This window comes from Diabrotica virgifera, chromosome 3, assembly GCF_917563875.1.
Source record: "Diabrotica virgifera virgifera chromosome 3, PGI_DIABVI_V3a".
Taxonomy (NCBI): Eukaryota; Metazoa; Arthropoda; class Insecta; order Coleoptera; family Chrysomelidae; genus Diabrotica; species Diabrotica virgifera.
Genome location: NC_065445.1, coordinates 49,692,351 through 49,719,230, shown reverse-complemented (window position 1 = coordinate 49,719,230; position 26,880 = coordinate 49,692,351). Strand labels below are relative to the sequence as shown.

At 34.8% G+C, this 26,880-nt stretch overlaps 1 protein-coding gene across 1 annotated transcript in view; it reads right to left on the bottom strand.

Moving 5' to 3' along the window:
• LOC114342449 (cadherin-related tumor suppressor-like) overlaps window positions 1–25,287 on the bottom strand; it is a 103,672-nt gene extending 78,385 nt beyond the window's left edge. The window contains exon 1 of the mRNA XM_050647447.1: window positions 19,488–25,287. Coding sequence (XP_050503404.1) covers window positions 19,488–24,701 — 5,214 coding nt within the window. The 5' untranslated portion in view covers window positions 24,702–25,287. The remainder of the gene's footprint in view (window positions 1–19,487) is intronic.
• Between the last annotated feature and the right edge of the window lie 1,593 nt (window positions 25,288–26,880).

Below are 26,880 nucleotides of genomic sequence, written 5' to 3'. Positions count from 1 at the left end.
CGGCAGGAATCGGAAGAAGGGAAGAGAAGAGCCCAGTGCTGGACTAACCCGTCATAGTGTATCCGTAGTCTTGCGTTTTTGTTAGTTACTTTTACTTATAATATAATTTTAATTCTAATTTATTTCTACAAAATCTAAAGGAAAAATACCATTCATCAAGATAATATAAACAATTTTTTGCCAAATAGTAAGTAAAGACAGAATACCAAAAGAATTAATAAAATATTGTGGAGCAGCAATGACAGAACAATTAACAAAATTAATTAAAAAAATTATAAAACATGAACAGAAAACATGAACATAAAAGATGAACCAGAACAATGGAGAACCAGCGAACTAACTCAACTATTCAAAAAAGGCGATAAAAAGCAGCCAGGAAACTACACTGCAGCCAAAAAACTACACTTAAAACTTGCTAAATACTACTTTAAAACTTGAAACCGAAAATTTTACAGGAACTATAATCAGAGGATAAGTTTAGCAGATGAACAATAGGGTTTTCTTACTGGAATATCATGTACAGATGAAATATGCGCCATAAAGCAAATTACTGAGAAATCACTAGAGTATAATATATCAGCATTTATGTGTCTTCTTGACTTAAAGAAAGCATTTAACAGGATAAGATTCAAATATGCAATCCGTCTTTTGTATAATAGAGAAGTTTACACCAATACCCTCCTAAAAACCATTAAAAACATCTACCAAAATAACAAAGTGGAAATCAGAATAGATAGAGGACTTAGAAAACTTATAGGCACAGGCAGTGGAATAAGAGAAGGGGGCTCATTGAGTACTATGCTCTTCAACTCAATCATGGATAAAATCAGCAAAAGTGTCATCAAAGTAAGACGATACAAAATGGGAAATAAGAAGTAAAAATACTCTGTTAGGCAGACGACGCAATATTGAGAGTCCAAGATAAAGATAGTCTGCAAAGACTAGTTCTAACATTATTAAGAGCAAAAGAATTTATCTCATATTATCTCATCCCAGAACACTAAAACAATAATAATTAAATTAAAATTAAAATATAAATTTATAGAATCAGTATTGAACAAGGAATTTAAATAAAATACCCTGGAATTGCACTGTCCAATTATACAGGGTGTAACAAAAATACAGGTCATAAATTTAATCACATATTCTTGGACCAAAAATAGTTCGATTGAACCTAACTTACCTTAGTGCAAATGTGCACATGAAAAAAGTTACAGCCCTTTGAAGTTACAAAATGAAAATCGATTTTTTCCAATATATCGAAAACTATTACAGATTTTTTTATTGAAAATGGATATATAGCATTCTTATGGCAGTGGCATTTTAAGAAAAAATTATAGTGAAATTTGGACACCCCATAAAAACATTACGGGGGTTTTGTTCCTTTAAACCCCCTCAAACTTTTGTGTACGTTCCAATTAAATTTTGATTGTAGTACCATTAGTTAAACACAATGTTTTTAAAAAATGTTTGCCTCTTATGCTGGCCACTCACTTACGGATTTTGAAGAGGCCGAGCGACTGACAGGCGGTTAATTGAAGCCAAAATCACCACATACACGCAGTTGTCGTAAAGGCGTTGGCACGCTCGATCACAAACCTGCATGTGTGTGGCGTCTCAACTGCAGTTCATTAATTTAACTACTCAAATAAGGGCCTTCAGTCCTGACCTGCATGCCATGGCCTCTTCGATATCCGTAAGTGAGTGGCCAGCATTAGTACTTTTTCGAAAAGTCAGCTTTTATCGAGATATTTTGAATATTTTTCAAATCCACCACAATTTGTATATGGTTGTACGTTTATGGAGACTTGGTAATAATATGAAAATTTATTTTTGATTTACATTTTTAGGTATTTTTGAACCATATTAAAAAAGAAGCCACATCTCGATAAAAGGTGCCTTCTCGAAAAAATACAAAGAGGCAAAAAAAGTTTTAAAAACACTGTGTTTAACTAATGGTACTACAGTAATAGTTTAATTGGAACGCACACAAACATTTGGGGGGTTTAAAGGGACAAAACCCTCATAAATTTTTTATGTAAACATTAAAAAAGAAGTCCCAAATCGATAAAAACTACCTTATCGAAAAAATACTAGGAAACAAAAAAGTTTTAAAAATATTGAATTTAACTAATGGTACCACAATAGTAATTTAATTGAGACGGACACAAAAGTTTGGGGGGGTTAAAGGGAACAAAAGCCCCATAAAATTTTTATGGGGCGCACAAATTTCACTATAATTTTTCTTTAAGATGTTCCTACCATAAAAATGTAACATGTTCATTTTCAATACAAAATCTCTAATAGTTTTCGATATATTCGAAAGAATCGATTTTCATTTTGTAACTTCAAAGGGCAAACTTTGTTTATGTGCATATTTGTAATAGATAAGTTAGGTTCATTCGAACTATTTCTGGTCCCAGAATATGCAATTTAATTTATGACCTGTATTTTTGTTACACCCTGTAGAGATCTGGACAATAAAGTGAGGGGTCAGGTACAAGAAGCAAATAAACTGGCAGGATGTCTTAATAACAATATTGGTGAAACGGACATTTATTACCATCACTTTAGAAGATGAAGAATTTATAAAGCCAGTGTAAGAACAATAATGCCATAAACATCATAAACAAGACTCGACACAGCCACAACACAAAGACTGCTGCAAACAGCAGAGTTATGAGTATTGAGAAGAATTACAGGAAATACGCTGAGAGATCAAAGGAGAAGTGAAGATATTAAAAGAAATTGTAATGTACAGTGTCCAAACGAATGGACACTAAATAGACAAAAAAAAATGGAATAACCTTATAAGCAAAATGGAAGAGACAGGTGTGGTCACAATAGCAAGAGACGAATCACCGATTGGCAGAGAAGGTATCGGACAACGGGACAAAATATGTAGTGACAACCTTCCACAGAGGTATTAATCCGCCAATGAACAAGGAGAATTGCTCACCAAGAGAAAGACGATAACGGCTAAGACAATATCAGAAAATAAAAGGTTTTATAGAAAACTTTATTAGATAGAGATGTAACAAAGGAAAAAATACCAGTTTACAAAGTGTACAAAGAAAAATTCTAACAATGATATAGATATGGTCTCTTAAGATAATACTGATCTTAACATATATATTTACCATTAGAATTATTGTCCCGTAAGTTGGCTTTCTAATTCTTCAAGTTAAAATTGTGAATAGTTGTCATACAGTCGAATCGGCAGCATTAATTTAGAATTTAGAGAATAAGTTGGTATTACCTACATTATGGTCACTAGTTGACTGTTAAATAAAGGAGGTCTACAAAACATTATGGATGCACTGTGTCTAAGAAATAAAAGGATATATTGCCTTCTTCTTCTTCTTTTTGTGTAGACATGACTGTCTGTTTTTTCAATGTACCTCCAGTAAGTTGTCGTTCCATCGCTTTCGTGGTCTTCCCACTGATCGTCTTCCTATTGGAGAACCGTCTCTCTTACTACTCTATTTGTTGTCATTCGGCTGATGTGGTCGTTCCAATATACTCTTTTATTTCTTGCCCAGTTATGCTCTGGCCGTATGTATGTAACTTATAGCTCTGTCCCATAGTGTCTTACCATCTTTTTAGCATTCTTTTTGTCCTCTGTGGGCCAGGTCATGTTTCTGCCGCGTATGTCATTGGTCTCATGACTGTTTTGTAAATTCTGCCTTTCGTTTTTTCCCGATATTTTTATTTCTCCATATTATATTGTTTCAGGAATTTGTGTGAATATAGTTATTTTCCTAACAAGTGCAGAAAGTCATTCTTTTCCGCACGCGACTGCAGTTTGCCGAACGACGCGAAGCGGGAGTTCGGCAAGCAGTCGAGTGCGGAAAAGAGACTTTCTGCAAGAGTTAGGAACAATATTTTTTCTAAGAGTCTTTAAAAAAATACCAAATCTTAATCAATTAATTTAATTAATATGAAAATACATACACAAATTAATTCTTTGACAAGGTTGTCAAAACCAAACTTTCAATATAATTAGTTAGCATGACGACGATCTTGGTTTCCATGACGATGATTCAAAACGACTGTTATTGTCTACCGATTTGACTTTCGAATATTATGTCAAAATAATTTTATTTCATCGAATTGTCGCGTTAATTTCATTAAAACAGGAACACAATAAGATATATTTGAAATAAATTAGTAAATAATATCTAAATATTAGTTTATTGCATGTATTATAATTACTTTAAGGCCATATTAACATATCTAAATTAACACGCGTGCGGAAAAGTAAAAACCGCGTGCGGAAAAGTAACAGGCGTGCGGAAAAGTAACACGCGTGCGGAAAAGTGAAACTTTCTAAACTAAGATACGTGCGCGAAAGTAGACATTTTAGCACGCTCGTAGAAAAAAAATTGTATAGATGTTTGACCAACCAATTCGATGCCACTACTTCCATATTAAGTTTGAAGCTCTAGTGATCACGTAGGTGACTTGTGAACCTTCCTTCGATTCTTCTTCTTAATATTACGCCAAAAGACTTTTTTTAGAATACTGAATTAAAATCCAACAGCTATATAGCTTGAATGTTTGCAATTTCTGTTGTTTGTGTTGATTTTACAAATATGTACATGCCTAAGTCCGATACTGAGAGTAAAAAGGAAAATCGCCTGTAGTGACCATATTGACCCATGCTGTGGAGCCTGTGTTAATTTACCGCACTAGATTTTTACAAATCGTCAAACACGAATATGGTATTTAACTGTTTACTAATAATCGTGAACATCGACTCGGCAACCCGAGCCATTTTCAAACTAAAATTAAAAGATAAATAAGGTTTTGGTACTAATTGGAATTTAATTAAAGTAACTGGGTATTTGCAATAAAAATTAAATTAAAATATGGTATTTTCATCTAAAAATAATGAATCAATAAATATTATTCTTCTTCTTCTAATGGCGCTACAACCCTTTGTGAGTCGTGGCCTGATTGACAATGTTCTTCCATTCTGCCCAGTCGGGTACTTTTCTTCGCCGCTCCCTGATGTTCATGGTTTTAAGATCCTCCTCTACGTCGTCTATCTATCTTTTACGGGGCCTTTCTCTTGTTATATTTCCTTGGGAGGCTTTCATTTCTGGATTACTTTTACAGCTCGATTATCTGGCATTCTTTCTAGGTGACCAAGCCAGTTTAGTCTTGTGACTTTACAAATCTAACAAAATCTGCTCTCTGCATTAGTTCATCCAGCTCATGGTTCATTTTAATTCTCAACGAACCATCGCTGCATTGGGTTGATCCAAATATCTTCCTTAGTATTTTGCGCTCAAACATTCTGAGTTGATTTTCATCAGTGGTTGAGAGGGTCCATATGTGACCACTGGTCTAATTACTGTTTCATAGATTCTAAGCTTAAGAAGGAGAACGAATAAAGAAATTTTAAAAGAATTAAATGGTGAAGATATAGTAAAGAAAATAAAAGTACAAAGAACCAAATGGCTGGGTCATATATGGAGACAAGGACCAGAATCAGTATCAAAAGCTATGGCAACCAAGAGGAAAAATGAGACGTGGTCGGCCCAGATCGAAATGGTTAACTGAAGTAGAGCAGGACCTACGAGGGGCAGGAATTACAAAATGGAAAGAGAAGGCAATAGACCGGAAGAAATGGAGACATATTAGTGAACAAATACAATGATCATGGGGACTGATCCACCCCGTAAAATGGATCTAGAAAGCGAAAGCGGCGAAACTCCACATGGGGTGTTAAGTCATATACCATACTAGATTCTAAGCTTAGACTCGCGATTCAGTAACTAACTTTTCATTAAGTCTTTGTATGTATAAAAGCACTTATTGCTGCTAAGAATCCGTGCTTGTATTTCTTGATTGATGTTGTTGTTGTCATTTATTATTGAGCCTAGGTAGGAAAAAGTCGAGGCATATTCGTAGGTATAGTTGTCTATCTTCAGCTTCTCATGTTGATTCGACTTTTATATATAGACCAAACGTAGCAGCTTCCCGTTTCAGCTCTATAGCTTTTTCGCTTAATACCATTTTATTGCGGCTTATTATGGCAAGATCATCCGCATATGCGCATATTTGCATAGATCTTGTATTAATACAGCCGTTAATATCCAATTTTCTAACAACAGCTTCTAATATTAGATTAAAAAGTGTTGTTGATAAGGCATCACCTTGTCTAACTCCATTTTCAATATCAAATGCCTCTGTCATTTATCAATAACTATTAGAGGAAAGACAAAACTATAGTTAGAAGGAACATGCTATAAAATCACTCGCAAAACAACAGTAAAGGTATAAACAGACAAGAAAACTAATGAAAAGGAAAAGATGAAGTAAGTCTTACCAGGAACAAGATATAGAAGAAAATTAGAAGAAAAATCAAGTAAGACAATTCTTTAAAGGAGTTTCATAGATCAAGGCCTGGTTCCAAACAAGAACAAGAGATTTTCTTCAAAGCGACAGAGGGCAGCTTATTTCTGATGACAAGGAAATCCTAAAACCCTGCAAGGAATACTTCTATATCAACTCTTAAACGACAAATCTAGCAGAAATACATCAAACATAGAAGCGCTTACATCTGAAATAGAAGACAAATAACTGACATACGCAGAGGTAACCCAAGCAATTAAAAAGCTCAAAAATAATGAAGCACCAATAGCGATGGATAGGTGTAGTGCTTAAAGCACGGAGAAGCGTTGTAGCGATTGCCAGGCATTCGGCGAAAAGAAAAAATGCCAATGCATGTAAAGAAGAGGTTATTTTACCAATCCCCAAAAAAGGAAACAAAAAGCAATGTATCAACTGGAGAAAGCGCTCCTAAATAGCAGCTACAAAGTCCTTGCAAAGATTGCGATACTAAGAACCAAAACATACTCAGAAGAAATCGTTGGATGTTATTCAGACGTCAGGAACAAAGAAGATATTATATCATACTAAAAAACGCAATTATTTTCCCAATCCACAAGAAAGACAAACAAAACTATAAAGACATATCCTTACTCTGCATAAGCTATAATGTGTTTACGTGGATCATAAACAGAAGAATAAGTCAGTTACAGAGGAAAATAGAAGAATACCAGACCGGATTCAGGCCAGGTCGGTCTACTATTTACCAGTTATTCAGCGTAAAGAAAATATTAGCTGAAGTCTGGGACCACATAGATTATTTTCCAAATAATGGTATATCAAGGAAATTGGTAAAATTAGTTCAAGCAACGATGACACAACCAAGACACACATAAGAGCAAGTACGAGTTCAAAATCAGTTGAGAGATTTCTTCCAGGTAATTTAAAGGCTAAAAGAGGGCTCCGAATATGTTTAATATTATAATATATATATAATAGAGATTGCAATTCCTGGATCCAGCATCCAGCAATCTAGCTGGATCCAGCGCTTTTTTTACATGCTGGATCCGCAAACGTGTCAAATTCGAAATAAGTTACTTAATGTCTTCATTAGCCTTTTTATTCAAAGTCTTCAAAGTCTTGAGTCGGTAACTTGCTATTCTATAGCGCTAGCAGTAGCTCAGTATGCTGGAAAGTTTCTACAGCCTAAAAGTTTGCATTGATAAAGCTTTGATAGACATTGATTCTGCGATAATATTCTCTGCTGGCGAGTGGTCAATAATCAATGAGTTGATCTCCATTCTTTAGCCGGTGAAACTGGCTGTAGAAGCTCTTTGCAGAAGAGAATCTACTTTGATAACGGCCGACACAACAATGAAATTTGCCTTAAACAAACTAAATAGCCAGAACTCTAGCTTTAGTGCCGATCCATCTGAAGCATTACGCAACAGAATCGTGGAACGGCGCCTCTGTGAAATTACAGGTACATTAGTGTACTTGCAAAATCCAAAAAAGTATGACGAAGGACTAAACAATCCTGGTTATTTCCCCATGCCGAAAAAGAACGCAATGCGACAAGAGATGAAAAATTTGTTGAGTCGTATAAATAAAGAAGTGATTGTGGAACCAGTGCAAGAGGATATAATGGAAGAAGATGGACCAACTAATCCGGAGCCCGTGAATTTTAATTTGAAACAAGAATTTGAGATTGAATTGAAACGAGAAATGGAAAACTGTTATAACCAAAATAAACTGGTTCTCTTAAAGATTACGAAAATATTTTGGAAAAGGAAATTGCCGTTTATGAGATAGAACGAGTGAAAGGCGATCATTTGTCCACGGTCTATGACTATTTGATGACAACCGACCAGCATACAGGCCGAAAGGGCTTTCTCCGTAACCGGCTATTTATATGTGCAGTTCTGTGCGAGGTACAGTGTGAATAGTGTGATAGATAAAATATGTTTTTTAAGGTCTCACTTCCAAAAAACTAAATAATTCATGTTTCTGTTTAGGAATTTAGAATACAGATAAAAAAACATTAAACTCGTGTTTTTATTTTGATTCCACATTTTGCTGGATCCGCGCTAGATCTAGCTGGATTTAGGCCAATCTTGCAGAAATCCAGCTGGATTGAAAATGCTGCTGGATTGCAATCCCTAGATGTAATATGTTATAACAAAAAGTCTGTACCTAAGCCCAATAGACCAAGGCGGATCTGTAAAAATATTAGTACATTTGGACGTTGAGAGGTGACTCAAATTTTTTTGCACAAATTGCTTGAAAATACCTCAAATAATAATATTTGAGTTATCCTCCCTCTCAAAAAGGTCCGGAACATTGTTTAAATAATCAAAATGTCAAAAAATTAAGGAAAAATTCGATTTTTTTCTTCGTTTTTTGATTATAACTTTAAAAGTATTCATTTCCAAAAAAATTTGTACTGACATAAAAGTTGTGTAATTAAATTTCCTATAATATAGAATTGGTTAAAAATTTAAAAAATAGTCACCCTTGTTGCAAAATAGCAATAATTGCGAAAAAAACATACAAAAACAAGTATTCGCATTTTACGTTTTTCAACCATTTATTCTAAACCTAGGACTTTCATATTTTACCCAGAAAAACTTTATGATACAGTAAAACAATACTGTAAAGTTTATTAAGATCGGTTTAATAAATTTTGCAAAAAAAAAAATTGCAATCTAGCTTTCGCAAAAAAAATTCATTTTTCATAATGTTACAGGACTGAAAGTCAAGCAGAGAGGAAGTTGAAATTTGTTTTTGTTATAGAAGTGTACTGTACCTTTTATTTTCAATTTGCAAAACTAAAATCGATTAACTACCATGGCGTCAGGAATTTTTTTTTAAATAAACATTAATTATTGGTGCTACGCTCAGGACAGCGGATAGTTTGCTCTGATTGGGCATTCCAATGACCTTTGATAATGATTGATACATTTTAATTTTTATTACATTTCGATATAAATAAATCAATTTGTTTATTGCAAAATAAAAACACATAGTCTATCCTTTGAAATAACACTTTTTTAGCAAAAACTTTCTTTGTTCATATATTTTAACTTAGAGAATAAAATTTTATTATTTTTAAACATATGCAATTGTTTAAACAATATTTCACAAACAATAATAAAATTAGTTTGATTTTTGTGGAATTAAAATATTATATTTCAACAAAATATAGAGTAAGAAAATAATATATTAGATAAAGATTGGAAGAAATTTTGATGGAAATCAACTTGTGTGAATCGAACACCGCTGTCCTGCGCGTAGCACCAAAAATTAATGTTTATTTAAAAAATTTCCTTACGCCGTGGTAATTAATCGATTTTAATTTTGGAAATTGCAAATGAAAGGTACAGTATACTTCTATAAGCAAAAAAAATTTCAACTTGCTATCTGCTTTATTTTCAGTCCTGCAACTATTAAAAAAAAATGATTTTTTTTTGAGAAAGCTGGATTGCAAAATTTATTTGACAAAATCTATTAAACTGATCTTAATGAAATTTACAGTGTTGCTTAACTATATCATAAAGTTTTTCTGGGTAAAATATGAAGGTCCTAAGTGTAGCATAAATGGTGAAAAACGTAAAATTCCAATACTTGTTTTTGTATGGTTTTATTCGCAATTATTGCCATTTTGCAACAAGGGTGACTATTTTTTAAATTTCTGACCAATTCTATGTTGTAGGAAATTTAATTACACAACTTTTATGTCAGTACAACTTTTCTCAGCAATGAATAGTTTTAAAGTTATAATCAAAAAACCAATAAAAAAATCGAATTTTTCCTTCATATTTTGACATGTTGATTATTTAAACAATGTTCCGGACCATTTTAAGTGGGAGGATAATTCAAATATTATTATTTGATTTATTTTCAAGCAATTTCTGCAAAAAAATTTGAGTCACCTCTCAACGTCCATCTCAAAACAGATGCGCCCTGGACTACAAAGAATGTGTTGTTTAATAAGTCTAAGCAAATTGTGAATACGCAAACGATATACACTTGATGGAATGAACCGCAATCGACATCACAGAACTTAATGTATTACAGCTCAGATGCCTGTATTTCTTTAAGTAATAACAGAATATCAGCTGCTAATATCATCAACTAAAAGATAATTCTAACGATACTAAGATAAATCTTAAGTTAAAAACAAAACTTGAGCAATATTGCTCTAAATATTGATGTTTCACAAAAAATATATTACCATACTATTTCAAAATCTGCTCCAGTTTAAACGAAAACATCTTGCGAAGAATGTACCTAATAAATTTATTTTTTATCAACACAAGATCTACCTAATAACATCTATTACATAGCCATATTGAAACACATGTTAGTCGCTGGATTTGCGATGTTGAATATTAATATTGTATTTACATTATAAATTAGTATTTAAATATCTAATATATACGTAGTCGACACGAAATTGATAGAATAGATAAAAAAGTTGACTGGTATGAACGTTTAATGAAACCTTATCAGTACTATCAAACATTAATGGCATTTCAAGTTTTATTTAAATGATGAATTAAAGGACAGTAAAATCAGTCAAAAAGACGGTAATAAATTTTTTAACTACGATATTTCTTAACAGATTTTAATTATTTGTCAGTTAGATTATGTGAGGTCGTTAATGCCATGTACCCTCTCGGCACTACTGCACTTCGACCTCTTTACAGATCTTTTGTACATACCTTAATCTAGTTAAACTCTAGGAAGCCGTTCTGTAATGTTCTGCCGTTTTTTTTTTCGTTGTCTCTCACATGGCAGTGCCCAGTGAGAAGGACAGTAGCCTTTTTGATATCTTCTTTACTCATTTCCAGAAGGCATTTTTTTTGCAATAGAATAAGCGACACTTTTATGAGCCTTTTTGCTTGCGTTTTGCATGGTGTGTTACAGGAATATACATAGTTGTAGTTGATAGAGTTCCCAGGGTCGGAGTTCCTCTCTGATGTGGCTTTTCGACAGTCCACAGAAGGGTTCTGGACCTTGAAATGAGGATTAGCTCCTGCTTTTACGAGGCTGTCAGATTTCTCATTTCCTGCAATTCCCTTGTGATCTGGCATCCACATCAAAGTTACTTTGTTGCGTTTCGACAGCTTCTTGAGGGATTGCTTACAGTCCTAAACCAACTTTGGTTCACAAGTAAGTGACTTTAGAGCCTTTCAAACGGCTTGGCTGTATGATAAAATAAAGACTTTTGTCTTACGAGTGTCTCGGTAGAGACATTCTTGGGAACTAATGTCTATTGCATGGCTTAAAGATAGTTGGGGTGTTCCAAAGAGATTTGGATAGCTCGAAATTGGGCCCTGTAGGTACTCCTACTCCTATTCGACTTATTCCATCTATCTTAGATCCATCCCTATACCTTCGTCCAGTTTCAGTTCAAGTTCTTCGCCCATTTGGTGATTTTTTATTACCACTTTAAAGGGTATTTCGAAGTCGAATTTTACTAGCATGGCATTTGTCGACCTGTCCAAGAATCCAATGGAATTTCTTCCAAGATTTTTAGGTAGCCCACTAGATCTTACGATGTCATTATTTATCTCGAGTATCTTGAGACAAAAATTTTTTCTTGAATATTTTCATTCTGAAATGCTTTGATCGTAATAATTTTTTGCTTAAATTATATATAAAATATTGATATTAATAATATTAGTTTAATCAATATATGGATTCAATACGCTTGTGGTATCACATTTCAAAAAAAGATGTTACAATACATCCCCCTAAATGGCTTCATCCACCTGTTATAGCAGCCGTGTGATATACATTTTGTTGTCATGTCCATACCTTCACCCTAGGTAGAATTTCATATTAAAATAATCATAAAAGAGAAAACTTATTTGAGATCTAATTTAAGTATTATGTTTATACAGGGTGTTTCATTAATAATTGTCCATATAGTAACTGGAGAAACCTTAGCACAAAATACGAAGATTTAACCTAAAACACTTAAATAAAATGTGGTTCCTTACTGAGTTACAGGGTGTTTTATCTAAAAATTTAAAAATTATTTTTGCTTAGCATTTTCAAACTATTTAATGTATCCTTTTCATTCTTGTCAGGAAGTATAGGTACTGCAGAATGTACTAAATTATGTTAAACAAACGTTTATGGCTATTACCAGAGGCGTACGACGGGGGAAAGTGAATGGTTGACCCTTTCCAAATTCTACGCCACTGGCGAAATTGCTATTTTAGTTCAATTTTTGGATTCTCCAATACTTTCCATGAAAATAATGTACTCTTCATTCGTAACGATAAAGTCATTAGCTTTCGAGATATTTGAAGTTAAAAATGAAACGACACGGTTATTTTGATCAGTGTATTGTGTCGCTTCATTTTTAATTTCAAATATCTCGAAAACTAATCATTTTATCGCTAAGAATGAAAAGTATATTATTTACATAAAAACTATTGCAAAATCAAAAAATTACACTAAAATAACAATTTCGTCAGTGGCGTAGAATTTGGGAAGGGTCAACCAGCCACTATCCCCTGTCGTACGCCTCTGGTAGTAGCTAGAAACGTTTATTTATCTTAATTTAGTAGGGTGTACGGTACATGCACTTTCTGCCAAGTATGATAAGGATACGCCAAATAGTTTTAAAGTACTGGGTACAAATAATTTTTAAATTATAATCATATGAATCATATCATAAATTAATCAAAAAAAACTGTACCGTTTCATATTTAACTTCAAATATCTCGAAAACTAATGACTTTATCATTACCAATGAAGAGTATATTATTTACGTAGAAAGTATTGTAAAATCTAAAAATGGCACCAAAATAGTAATTCCTCCAGTGACGTAGAATTTGAAAAGGGTCAACCATCCACCATCCCCTGTCGTACGCCTCTGGTAGTAGCTAGAAACGTTTGTTTATCACAATTTAGTAGAGTGTCTAGTAGTCGCACTTTTTGCCAAGTATGAAAAGCATACGTCGAATAGTTTTAAAATGCTGAGCAAAATTAGTTTTTAAATTTTTAGATAAAACACCCTGTAACTCAGTAAGGAACCACATTTTATTTAAGTGTTTTAGGTTAAATCTTCGTATTCTGTAATAAGCTTTCTCCAGTTACCATATGGACAATTATTAATGAAACACCCTGTATATGGAATTGATCCACAATTATTGTTGTAATGAAAATTACATTTTTAATTAACTAATGTTTGACGATTCTATTTCCACTACGGAAATCGTTCTCAAAAGAGATTATTCTTCTTAGAGGAAAGAATGAATATAACAAATCAATAAATGGCGAAACTATAGCAAGATCTTAACATTATAGCAACAATCTGAACATAGAGAAGTATGATTACGTCGGGTCTGCAAAATATTCCAATCACAAAGACTGAGAAGAACTAGAACTTTAGAACTCTAAAGAAGACTTTAGAACTATTTAGAGCTACTGCCTCAATAATTAAAATAGCTATGATGATTGCCAACCTCCGTAGCGGAGATGGCACCTGAAGAAGAAGAAAGACTGAGAGCGGTTGCAACAAATAATTTAACAAGAAAAAAGACGGTGTATGTGTAGAGCTAATTAACATGTAGAGAAGAGGGTGAAAAGACGATATGAAGAAACACAAAATTACAAATTTGGAAAAAAGTGGAAAACAAAAAAGAATGGAGAAAGTGTCAAGCTGCTTGATACCTTTTGGGTTTTTGAAGATATTCTTCTTTAGCGGCGAATCGATTGAGGGTAAAATTGTACATTTACCGCGCGCCTGCGCACACTGACAGTATGTAGTTCTGACAGTATGTAGTTCATTTCTAATCTTTCAAGATAGGTATGTATGTATCTGTAACCGTGCAAATAAGTCATTAAAAGAATATATTAGTGGTTTTAGGAAATGTATTATTTATTATAATTCTTGTGTTTTTGGATTAATAAAATATTATGTAAGCATAATATTTTTACACTATATGTCGCCGTGTTGTGTAATTATATCTGAAACATGTCTATTTCTAGTGCCTCGATGGAGTAGTTAGAAATGCGTTAGCACTGAGATTGGAATGTGCGGGTTCAATTCTCGGGCGATTCATATTTTTGTTTATTTTTGGTTGTTTTAATAAAAATTTTTTGAAAGTGGTAGATAAGAAAGTTAGTTTGATTTTTAAATAAAATACAAATAACCTTTTAAGTATATTTACTTCGTTTAAATTACCTATTATATAATAGAAGAATATCTTCTTACGTGCGTACATAGTACACACACATTATTTTTTTTGGTTTTACAGAGACTAGTTATTTAATGTCCGTAAACTTTTATTTACCAGAATATTACAAAAAGTTTTTTCGTACTTTTTGAGCATTTAGCTATGTGATTACTGGTTCTGAAAAGTCCTTTATTTCGCGCTTAAATCGAAAGCACAATTTTCAAAATTTATCAAGTTACATTCCCCATATATCATCTACATTCCCCATAATTTGCCCTCTTCCGTCTTGTCCCAATTTTTATTACATATAAAAAATACACCTATGACTTAAAAGCAGCACCATAAGCAATAAAAAATTTCACAGTCCTGTGTAATGGTCTACTGTTCAGAAATAATCTTCTTATTAAAGACTTCAATCGCAACCAATGAGATAATTGGAAATTATATATGAGCCTTCAGTTTCTTCTTTGAGGCCGTAAGTTCCGATTTTCTGCACTATAACGCAATTATTTATTTCTCGGATTTTCTGAACACACTGGTTGTTAGGGGAAACATAGGATAGTGCTCAACATCTTGTTACTTAGCGGGATTAGGCGCTCGCGTATTACAACTAATAATGTTGTTTATGTCAGGTTGGGATTATGCTCGTAATATGTAGTGCGCCAGACCACATGCATTTAAAACTTAAACGTGTTGTTATACAGCTAAATGTAAAATATAAAGAATAATATGCAAAAATTATTCGAAGATGCAACACGAAGTCCGACTGAAATAGACAATCCCTACGGCCCAGAAATAACAAATGAAGAAGTAACTATGACCATTAAACGAATTAAAGATGGGAAATAACCAGGACCTAATGAGGTGCATAGTGAAATTTTAAAGCTAATAGAGGTACACCAAATCACAGGTCTTACGAAGCTATTTAACAGCATATACGAGACTGGTTACTTACCAAAAGATTGGCTACTATGAATATTCATTCCACTCCATAAAAAAACCAACGCTAGAAAATATGAAGAACATAGATTAATTAGTTTGATGAGGCATGTACTTAAAGTAGAAGAACACCTGAGTGAAGTTCCATTTGGATTCAGAGCAGGACTCGGAAAGAGGGAAGCACTTTTCAGTCTGCAAGTTCTAATACAGAATGCCAGTGATGTCAACTGCGATGGGTATGCATGTTTCATTGATTTTGAGAAGGCATTTGATAAAGTCCCACATGGGAAACTAATCGATATCCTAAAAACCTCAGGTCTAGATCGTAAGGATATAAGACTGATCTTAAACTTAAATCTCCAACAAAAAACAACAGTGTGATTCGAAAATGAACTACCCGAGATCTTCACAGTCGGAAAAGGAGTTAGACAGGGTTGCATACTGTCACTAGCATTATTTAACATATAATCTGAAAACATCTTTAGAGAGGCCTTGGACGCATCAGCAGATGGTATTGCAGTAAATCGCAAACTTATAAACAATACTGCTAATATACCTACTCTAATAACGATACAGTATTGCTGGCACATAGTGCACAGGGGCTCCAAAGCATGATGGATAATACTGTAGAAACATGTAACAGATACGGCCTAAAACTAAATTGTAAGAAGACAAAAATAATGATCATTAGTAAGAATACCAACAGAAACGCCCAAATTACAATAGGCGATACACCATTAGAAAAAGTGGAGAAAATATCCTGGGCTGCAATATTAATTATACTTGGGATCATAACTACGAAATAAAAACTCATATTCAAAAAGCCAGAAGCTCTTTTAACGGTTTTAACTATTCTACGGAGGCTAAGAAAGGACAAAGAAATTATTAACACCGTAAAAAACAGAAAACTGACTGACTTTGGCCACGCATTATGCGTAATAATAAATACCGACTTCTACAGTTGATTCTACGAGGCAAGATTAAGGTAAGGACAAGAGACGCACTGGACATAGACGTATAATATACTGGCTTGCCAATCTTAGGAAGAGGACTGGACTAATGTCAGCTGATGTGTTTCAAGCTACTGTGAATAGAATAAGATGGGTCAATGTGGTCGCCAACATCTTTAGAAGATCGACACGTTTAGAAGAAGAAATACAAAAAAAAAACAACGGTCAAGAAAACTGATGTTACAATGGTTTTTCATAATTCATAGACATAACAATAAAACGTAACAATTCAAAAGGTATTTCTGAAGAATTTAAATATTTATTTACCAAACATAAACACGCAGCATAAATATAAAGGTTATAAACTTACTAATAAATATTTTAGAAAACTTACGAGTAAAACTCCCCTATAAAAAAAACACAAATGAATTTTTGTGATAAATTGTGTTTATGTGTTCTCTTAACATATTGCTTAAGAACGTAGGCGCAAAATTTCGAGCCAATGCTTTTTAAACGCATTAATTTTAAAAAGAGTGAAAAAGAGAAAATTGAGTGTAATTTTTAATTTCAAATATCTCATTCTAAATAAACGTTTTGTTTATACAAGGAATGTGTGGCCTCGGTAATAATGTAATCTTTCATTCTGCGTTTATGTTTCTCAAAAATTGGTCCGAAATTTTGCACCTACGTTCAAAGGATTTTTTTGTATTTTACTGCAAATGGACTAATTTACGTTTTATAATAATTTTTTTTTGTAAATACTATTTATGACAAAAACAATAATTGTATTTTATATATTGTTTTGATAAAGACTACCAAAATACAATACAAAACAATTGTGAGACCAACAGTTGCAGCTCGAGAAAAAATAAATATTTGGGAAAGGAAAATTTTGAGAAGAATTTTTGGCGATATTAAAGAGGGAGAGGCATATAAAAAAAGAACCAATGCCGTGAATGGAAAAAGAAAGAAACAAATATATTAATAAATACAGAGATGGGTGACAAAAGAAGAGTAGGCCAAGAAAGAGGTGGTTAGATGAAGCAGAAAAAGACCTTAAATAAAAGGTTTTGTAACTTAAAAAATATAAAACATACTCTGTTAAATGCGAGTGTTTCACAAAATGAAAAACAAATCAGATGAATGACAAAATAATGAAGAAAAGATGATAAAATCAAAAGGACAAAAAACCAAAGACTAAAAGTGTAAATAAATTGATAAAAATTTCAAATTTTTAAAATGAAAAAATATTTGAACTGTTACAAAAAAATTTACATAGAACGACGTCAGAAAAAGAACAATTAAAACTAACAAAAAATTCCATTTTAGAAGAAAAGTATACCTACAGCCGCAAATACAATGAAATCATGGAATTAAAAAAAGGAAAATAAGAGATTTGATGTGTTAATAAAAATTTTTGGAGACTGATGCTTTTAAAAAATGAATAGGGTAAATTTATACGTACATTAAAAACATTCAGCACAAAAAGAAAAAACCATTAAGTGGTAAACATGGAAAGAGAATAAAACTATCAAATAATTGCTCAGACGACAACAAAAAGAAAGAGTTACATTCTTATACTTGTACTAAAACATACAAAATACATATAGATATATTATACAGAGATGATAAAATATATCTGTTTATTTTTAAAATCCGGTTTACGTTTCCAAGAGTCTTGAGTTTATTAACAAATCAGAAGTAAAAATTCAAAAAGTGTATTATCTTTTTCGAAGCCTCTTATACTGCTCTAAAGTTATGTACCGTCATTAAACCTAACGCCCGGTTTCATAATCAACTTAAAGTGAACATTAACTAAAGTTCACTTTAACGTTGAGATTTACCCATATGAATTGCATTGACAAGGGTACCAACTTAAAACTTAAAGTCCACTTTAACTGATTATGAAACCGGGCGTTACATAAATATTGAGTAGTCCAACACTATTTATAATTTACATGGATGAGATAATTAAACAATGTAACCTAAAAGTGAAAAAAATGCATGTGGGTTATAGAAATTTAAGATTAGACATTTCAGAAGGAGCATTCGCTGACGACATTGTCATATTGGCAGAAAATGAGAAACAACCACAAAGAAATATGGAATGAAATACTAAAAAAACATGGAATGAAAATTAATAAAAATAAAACAAAAGTTATGGTCATGGCAAAAATGAAGAAGAAGAAAAGATAAACATAAAAATAGAGGAAGTAAATATAGAACAAGCATGAGCCTTCCAATACTTAGGAGTAGAATTAGAAGACAACGGAGAAACAAAAATTAATAATAGAATGCAAAGAAATATGAACCTATATCACTACGCAATTACCAATAAATTTATAAATTAAAAAGAAATAACAAGAAAAACAAAAATTAATGTGTCTAAGTCAATATATAGGCCTGTATTAACCTTTGGTTGTGAGTTGTGGGTTCGAACAGAACGACAAAAGAGTAAAATTCAGGCAGTAGAAACGAAATACCTTAGACGAGTTCGAGGAGTTACCAAAAGAGATAAGACTACGGAACACCCAACTAAGAGAAGATTTGGAAATAGAGTCCACCTTAGAATTTATCTTCAGAGAATAGATTATACAAAACCGGTGAAAAAAATTTGGCAGGCAAAAACACAAAGAAGAAAGGTAGACCACGACAATCATGGGATAGGATAGAACCATAGGAAATTTTTTTTAAAAAAAGGAGAACAACATGGATAGAAGCAAGGACGCTGGTTAGAAATAAGAAGGAATGGGTAAAATTTGTACATAACATCAATATATAGCAGAATATTAGTTAAGTTTAAGATTAAGTTGGATATTAAGTAATATTAAGATAAAATACCAAGTTTCTTGTATTTAGGGTATTTTAATATATACCTTTTACAAGAAACTTGGTATTTTTGTGATTTATGGTATACAGCCAGCTACAGGAAGAGTATTTTCCTCGTGGATTTTAATATTAAGATGTTTTTGTATTGGATTATAAATGTATTGTCGCCCTACACCACTATGTGGTAACAAGGTTTTGGAAAATATATATGTAAGTACATAAAAAAACTGACCTTTGTTTTAGAAGTTCTTAGTTGATCAGCACCATTGATGATGGCATACACCTGAATTTCGTAGGTGTCGACTCCAAACTCTCTATCCAATTCAGTAGCTGTTGACAACACTCCCAATTTGGTGTCGATATCAAAGAGCCTGTCCACTTGCACACCGCCACCTGTCACATTTGTCACGTAATACTCAACTTCGCCGGTATGATGTTTAGCCGAAACGGTTAAAATACTCGTGCCCGTCGGTTCGTTTTCGTAGACACTCCCAGTAAACAAACCACTCTCGAATTTTGGTCCATTTTCCGCGTCGTTCGTCGCTATGATTGTCAAGTAGGCTTCCGTCGATTTTCTTTCGCTTTGCACCGCTTCATCAGTAGCTTTGACAGATAGACGATAAGTCGGATCAGGATCGTAAATTGGACGTCGAAGTCTTAGCGCACCGGTGCTTTGATCTAATTTGAATAAATCACTGTTGCCACTTGCTAGTTCATAAGTCACTAAACCGTTCGTCGAAGAATCCAAATCGCGCGCAAAAACGTTGGTAATTGTCACTTCCCCTCGGAAATTTCGGTCAACTTTCGGTAAAATCGCTGCATTCATCGAAACAAATATTGGTGCGTTGTCGTTGACATCTTCAACAATGACAGTCACTAATTTATCGGCGGAAAGTCGCGAAGAAACTGGAACAGCTTGATCAGTGGCCACGACAGTCAAACGAAAAGTGTCTATTGTTTCACGATCAATCGGCAGTAACGTGTGAATCACCCCTGTAATCGGATTAATACCGAAATGTCTTTTGTTGTCGTCAGGATCTTGATAAGAAATTGCGTATGAAACCTTCCCGTTAAGTCCAGAGTCTGGGTCGTCGGCGGTTACAGTAACTATGGGGGTGTGAATAGGAATTCCTTCACGAATCTGACGAACTATGGCTGTGCTCGGAAAAGATGGTGGGTTATCGTTAGCATCTTCGACGGCAATGGCGAACAAAATAGTGGTAGATAATCTCGGGTTGCCATTATCAGATGCTGTAATGTTCAGCTGATAGGCAGCCAACTCTTCGAAGTCTAACGGTTTATGTAAATGAAGCACTCCTGTCATCGAGTCGATGTGAAAGGTGTCTTTTCTGTTTCCTGCACTTATCGAATACACAATTTCGCTGTTTACGCCCAGATCTGCATCAGTAGCTTTAAATTGTATGAGTTCAGTATTGACGGGGGTCGTCTCGCTAACTGATATCCTCGATTCACTCTGAGTAAACTCCGGAGCGTTATCATTTTCGTCTAAAATATCGATAGAGACAGTTGTCGACGAAGTTAGTTGTTTTGTAAGTCCAGCATCATGAGCCACCACTGTTAACATGTATTTTGAAGTTGATTCTCTATCTAAAGAACGAAGTAAAGTTATTTGTCCTGTAGCGTCATCAATCTCGAACCGTCCATCGTCATTACCACCCACAATTTTGTAAAACACATCTCCATTTAACCCTTCATCGGCATCAGTCGTATACAACCTCATTACTTGAGCACCAATCATGGAACCTTCAGATATCTGCACTTTATATGGAGTTCTTAAAAATTTTGGAGGGTTATCATTAACATCTATTACATGCACGTGAACTTTTACTTTATCTCGAAGTCTAACAACCCCGTTATCAGCAACAGAAGCCTCCAATGTTATTACATTTTGTCCTGTATTTAAAACCAGTTCTTCTCTATCGAATACGTGTAAAGTTCTTATGAAACCATTTTTAGGATCGATAGCAAAATCATTTTGAGAATTCGATAAAGAAAAAATAAGTTCAGCATTTCTTCCTATGTCTTTATCTGTCGCCGCTAATTTTCCCACAAACGAGTCGGGAGGTTCATTTTCTCTTATATTGAAGGTAAACGTGTTATTTGTAAATTCAGGACTGTTATCATTTTCGTCTATAACGTGAATTACTACAGGCACAATCGAGGATCTTGATGGGTTTCCTGCATCGCTCGCAGTCACAGTTAGAGAATAATAATCTTTATCTTCTCGATCCAAGGCCTTTTTAACGTACAAATATCCATCAGGAAACACACCAAATTTACCTTCATTATTACCTTCTGAAATCGAGTAGGATATTCTCCCGTTGGCCCCCAAATCGGCATCACTGGCCGCTAATGCAAAGAACCTCTCGTTGACCGGTGTCGATTCTAACAATGATGTTTCATACGAAGTATGATCGAAAACGGGGGTGTGGTCGTTCACATCTTCGATAATGATCATTACAGAATGTTTAGATGATAGTGGCTGTTCGCCTCCATCTGTAGCGGTCACTTCCACGTTGAGTACGGTGCCCGGGTCAGCACGTACAGGTCTTTTCAAATAAATAACTCCCGTTGCTTCTGATATTCGAAATTGGTCATGTGGGTTATAGCTGAGGCTGTACGTTACTCTGCTGTTAATACCAGCATCAAAATCTCTTGCTCGCGCCAAATAGACTTCTTGGCCGACAGCGGCGTTTTCAGGAAGTTTGATTTCTTCTTTATCGCGTAAAAATACTGGTTTGTTGTCATTTAAATCTTGCACAACAATATTCACGGTGGTTCGGCCATATGATAATCCTACACGAGCTACGATTGATAAGCTGTAAGACATCTGTTGCTCGCGGTCTATTTTCTTTGCTGTGCTAATTTTGCCAGTATTTTCGTTAATTTCAAAATTATGATTTGGATCGCCATAAAATATCGAATAAAAAGCATCAGTATTTCTTACATGTACAGATCCAACATCTCTTTTTCTAAAAATTTGCAAATCATTTGGATCTTCAACAATTTGGAAATCATAGCCTGCATAATTGTCAAAATGTAATTCTTCCATGTAAGCTTCTTTAATAATTTCAACAGTAGCATCTTCAATGGCTTTTTTGTCACCCTGATCGACGGCTGAAATTTTTAAACGATACATAGGTTTTTGAGCATTTTTCAGATTTCCTTGCAATGAAATGACACCTGTCCATTCGTCTACAGTAAACAAAGAATCTCCGCCGTTTTCTAGTTTGAAAGTTATCATAGCATTCTCACCTTCGTCTTTATCGGTAGCTGTTACTTTTAATAAAGAAGTGCCTATTTTCGTGTCTTCAGATACAGATACAAAATACTTTTGAGGATAAAATTCAGGGTTGTTATCATTTACATCCAAAACAGTTAAATAAACAGCAGCAGTCGACGATTGTGAGGGTATTCCTTGGTCTCTGGCTATAACGTTGATTTCGTAAATCGCGATTTTTTCTCGGTCAAGTTTCTTTTTCGTGACGAGTTGGCCGGTCAGAGAATCAAGAGCGAAAGTGTCTTCATATCGCTGACGAACGGCTGGATGCAAGGTATACGCTACGCTGCCGTTTGTCCCTTGATCGTGATCTGAGGCAGTTAACATGGCAACCAGTGTACCGGGCGGGGCACTTTCGGATAAGCTAACATTTATGCGAGACTGTGAAAATTCGGGAGCTTCGTCGTTTTCGTCCAAAATTGTAACTTTCAATTGCGTGTGAGCCCACTTCGGATTGGGGCCCCCATCTCTCGCTGATATGTTTAATTCTACCGTGCCTTGAACTTCCCTGTCTAGAGGTGCACGTGTTGTTATGAGCCCCGAGTCAGCGTTAATAGAAAACCACTGATTTTCATTACCAGATACAAAAGCGTAATATATTTGAGCGTTGACTCCGGTGTCTTCGTCCGTGGCTGTGATTCCTGCAACGTAAGTGCCCGGGGGCGCCAGCTCGCTGAGAATGGCAGAATATTCACTTTTCTCGAATACAGGTTCATGATCGTTTACATCGTTTACATGGATTATTAAAAATGCTGTTGCTGTGCGTGGAGGAGTGCCTTTATCTGTTGCCACGACCGTCAAGTTATACTTTGATATTTCTTCGCGGTCGAGAACACCGTTGACTCTGACTATATCGAAACTAGGGGTGTAATCTAATCTAAAATGATTAAGTTCGTTACCTGATATTATCCTGACGGTAGTTTCACCATTTAATCCTTCGTCTTGATCACCCACTGACACTGCGGCTACCACTGAACCATTACCCGCATTCTCGTCGACTGTCGCGAAACCAGCTGTTGACGGAAAATAGATAAATTTAATCACTGGATCATGATCATTAGCATCCACTAAATTGACGGTTACGTAAGTCCTTCCGTCTTGTCTAGGTACCCCGTGATCTCGAGCGAAAACCGTAAACACACAACTTTTGGGACAATTTCCACCTGGTTTTGACGGATGAATACAATTTTGTTGTGAACATTCCAACAGTTCCGTCGTCGAAATTATTCCTGTCTCTGGATCTACAGTGAATTGATGTTCGGTATCGGCAAGATAATAAGTTATTTTGGCGTTATCCCCTAAATCATTATCAGTTGCCATCACTTGTAAAACAGAACTACCTGGTGGAACACTTTCATTCAAGGAAACAATGTAATCGCTGTGGTCAAATATTGGAGGATTGTCATTTACATCTAATATCGTAACATTTACTTGCAAATACCCGTATTTCGAAGGTTTTCCACTGTCTTTAGCTGATATATTTAGTACATAGTTTCCTTGAGTTTCTCTATCTAATTTACCTGTTGTTTCAAGATGTAAATACGATGTTTCTCCTGTAGGATTGGGTGTAACAACTAACCTGAACTTTTCATCCTTATTTCCAGCAATTATGGCATAATTATCGCTAATACCATTGATCCCGGAATCTTTATCGGTAGCAGAATCTAATAGAAGACGTGTTCCAGCAGCTGCACTCTCAGAAAACGAAACTGCTATGCTAGGTTCAGGAAATACAGGAGAATTGTCGTTTATATCGACAACAACAATTCTAACTTCGATAGGATAGGTTGGCTGACTAGATAGTATTACCAAATCGGTTCTGTCATTTTTCATACTTTCCCTGTCCAAAATAACATTTGTTTTGATTTCACCTGTTTTAGGGTCCAGAATAAATTCTTTGGGTGGTTCATTGAAGCGATACGTAAATCCAGGTTTTGTTGGTATTTTACCGACCACTGTTCCTTTAGGTTGTTCTTCTAAAATTTCCAAAGTAACTCGTGTATCCACCGCTCGCGATTGCATTTGCGTCGAATAACCAAAAAAGGGTTCATTGGAGGAAGTCCTTCCTGGTCCCGGACCAGGAGTACGCGCTGCGACGAGCGAAATTGCACCGAAAATCAACAACCAACACAACATTCCCCACATTTTTTAGTTTTACTACCGACGCATCATTCGACAGTTAACATAAATTTATAGATGAATTATAACATTTCGTTAATACACGTGTGTTAGATGAAGAACTCTAGCATTCCTCAGTTCCACTCCCCGCGTAGCAAGTCGTTCAGCCTCTGGAGAACGCACTCGGCTCACTCTCTCTCGCATAACAGGAGTACGCCGTCTCTGTCCGTGTGGTATGCAATATGGCCGTTTACAGACGGGCTCTTTTAAAAACTTCTATGAAAACAAACTAATTTTTCTCACTTGAAGCGAGCACTGACACTCACGGGGTTGCAGATTGCTAAACAGTTACACTTTAATTGATCCACAAGGGCAATCCAAAGGTTAGACACTTGCTTAGGGTCAAGAGATGTCACGCACAGGTTAATTATCCTTTGAAGAATTGCGTTCAGTTTAGATTCGCACCGGTGGCAAGAAGGGGCACTGTTTTGTCACTGTAGGAACCGGTGCAGAGATGTTTTGGTTATCACCGTCGCGGTTTGTGACCTCACATGTGCACACTTTCATCGGAATGTTGGTGAACGGTCACGGTAGTGCACACGCTGCGCGCAAAGACTCGACTGAAGACTGAAGAACTTAAGAAACTGATTCTCGGTCTCTCGGGTTTACCTGGGGAGGAGTAATAGGATCCAATAGTAACCTGTCGGCGTTGCCACATCACCTGTACCTCAGACATTCAACCTAAACATAAACAATATTTATGAGAGTGTCAGATGGGCCTGGTTTGAGTCGTAAATCTATTGTAGGTGCCTATTTTTTTCTCTTCTTGTTCTCAGGAGGTATCTAATGCATATGCGTAGAAAAGAGTATTAATGTTAAGCCTGATTTTTGAGATAAGTTATTAGTTTTTGGTTAATGTTCGTTCGCCACGGGAACATGTACAGGATGCTGCACAAAACTTAGACAAATGTATCATTTTTTATTTTCATAAATACAGGGTGATGCATTATTAATAACAAAATTTGAGATACTTAATTTTACTAAATATTTATTGTTTTCAGATTATTATTAGATAAATATACAATGATTGCACTAGATAGCAGAAGAATTTATTTAAATCTTCTTCTTTACGTTCCATCTCCGCGACTGTGGTTGGCAATGATCATGGTTATTCTGATCTTAGATGCTGCTGCTCTGAATAGTTCGATTGATGTGCATCCGTACCATTCCCTCAAGCTACGCAACCATGAGATTCTTCTCCTTGTAGACTTGTAGGTCTTCAAGGTTGCCCGAAAGTACTATGGTGTTACTTGTTTAGTCAGTACCCGTTTAGTAGAATTCGTTTTTTAATTTCGTGCAATGCTTCGATAAATATTATTTTAAAGTACAGATTGAAGATTAGAAGAGACAAAATAGAACCCTGCCTCACCCCACGTATGATTGTCACATATTCGGTGTGGCCATCGTTAACTATGAGATTTGCGATCTTATTCCAATAAAGGTTTCTAATTATTTTCAGTCCTTTGGTAATTCTTGCCTTTTTATAAATTTGAATCATCTTGGCGTGCTGTACCTACTCAATCAAACACTTTCTCGTAATCAACCAAACATGCGTATACGTCGACATTGACGTCTCTGCATCTCTGGAATAAGACTTAAGATCTATTGATCTTTATCATTATCAGCCCATAGTCGTCCACTGCTGAACATAGGTCTCCTCGGAAAACTTCCATTCAGATTTATCCTGCACTGCTGCAATCCAGTTGTTACAAATCCTCTTTATGTCGTCAGTCCATCTTGTGAGTGGTCTTCCCGGGTTTCGTCTATCCACTCTCGGTCAGCACTCCAAGATTTTTTTGGTCCACCTATCATCTTTCATTCTACACCGAGAGAAAAAAATTCTTGACATAAAGAAACTTTATTAATATTTAAGAAAGATCGACTTGGCATATTGGCTAAGAAATATATATTTGTATGTAAGATATAATTTTCTAAAATATTTCAAATAAATTCTACTATAGCCAAAGAAATATATCTTAAACATTATAGTCCTGTCGCCAGGGGGGGTACAACGGCCTCGTTAATTCAGATGGACTTACTCAAGTTTTTTTTATGTATTTTGACCCGTAGAACACGAATTTTTTGGGTAACAGTTGATCCGGATGTCGATAAGATTGTTATAGACCAAGAACTTGAGGAATCAAAT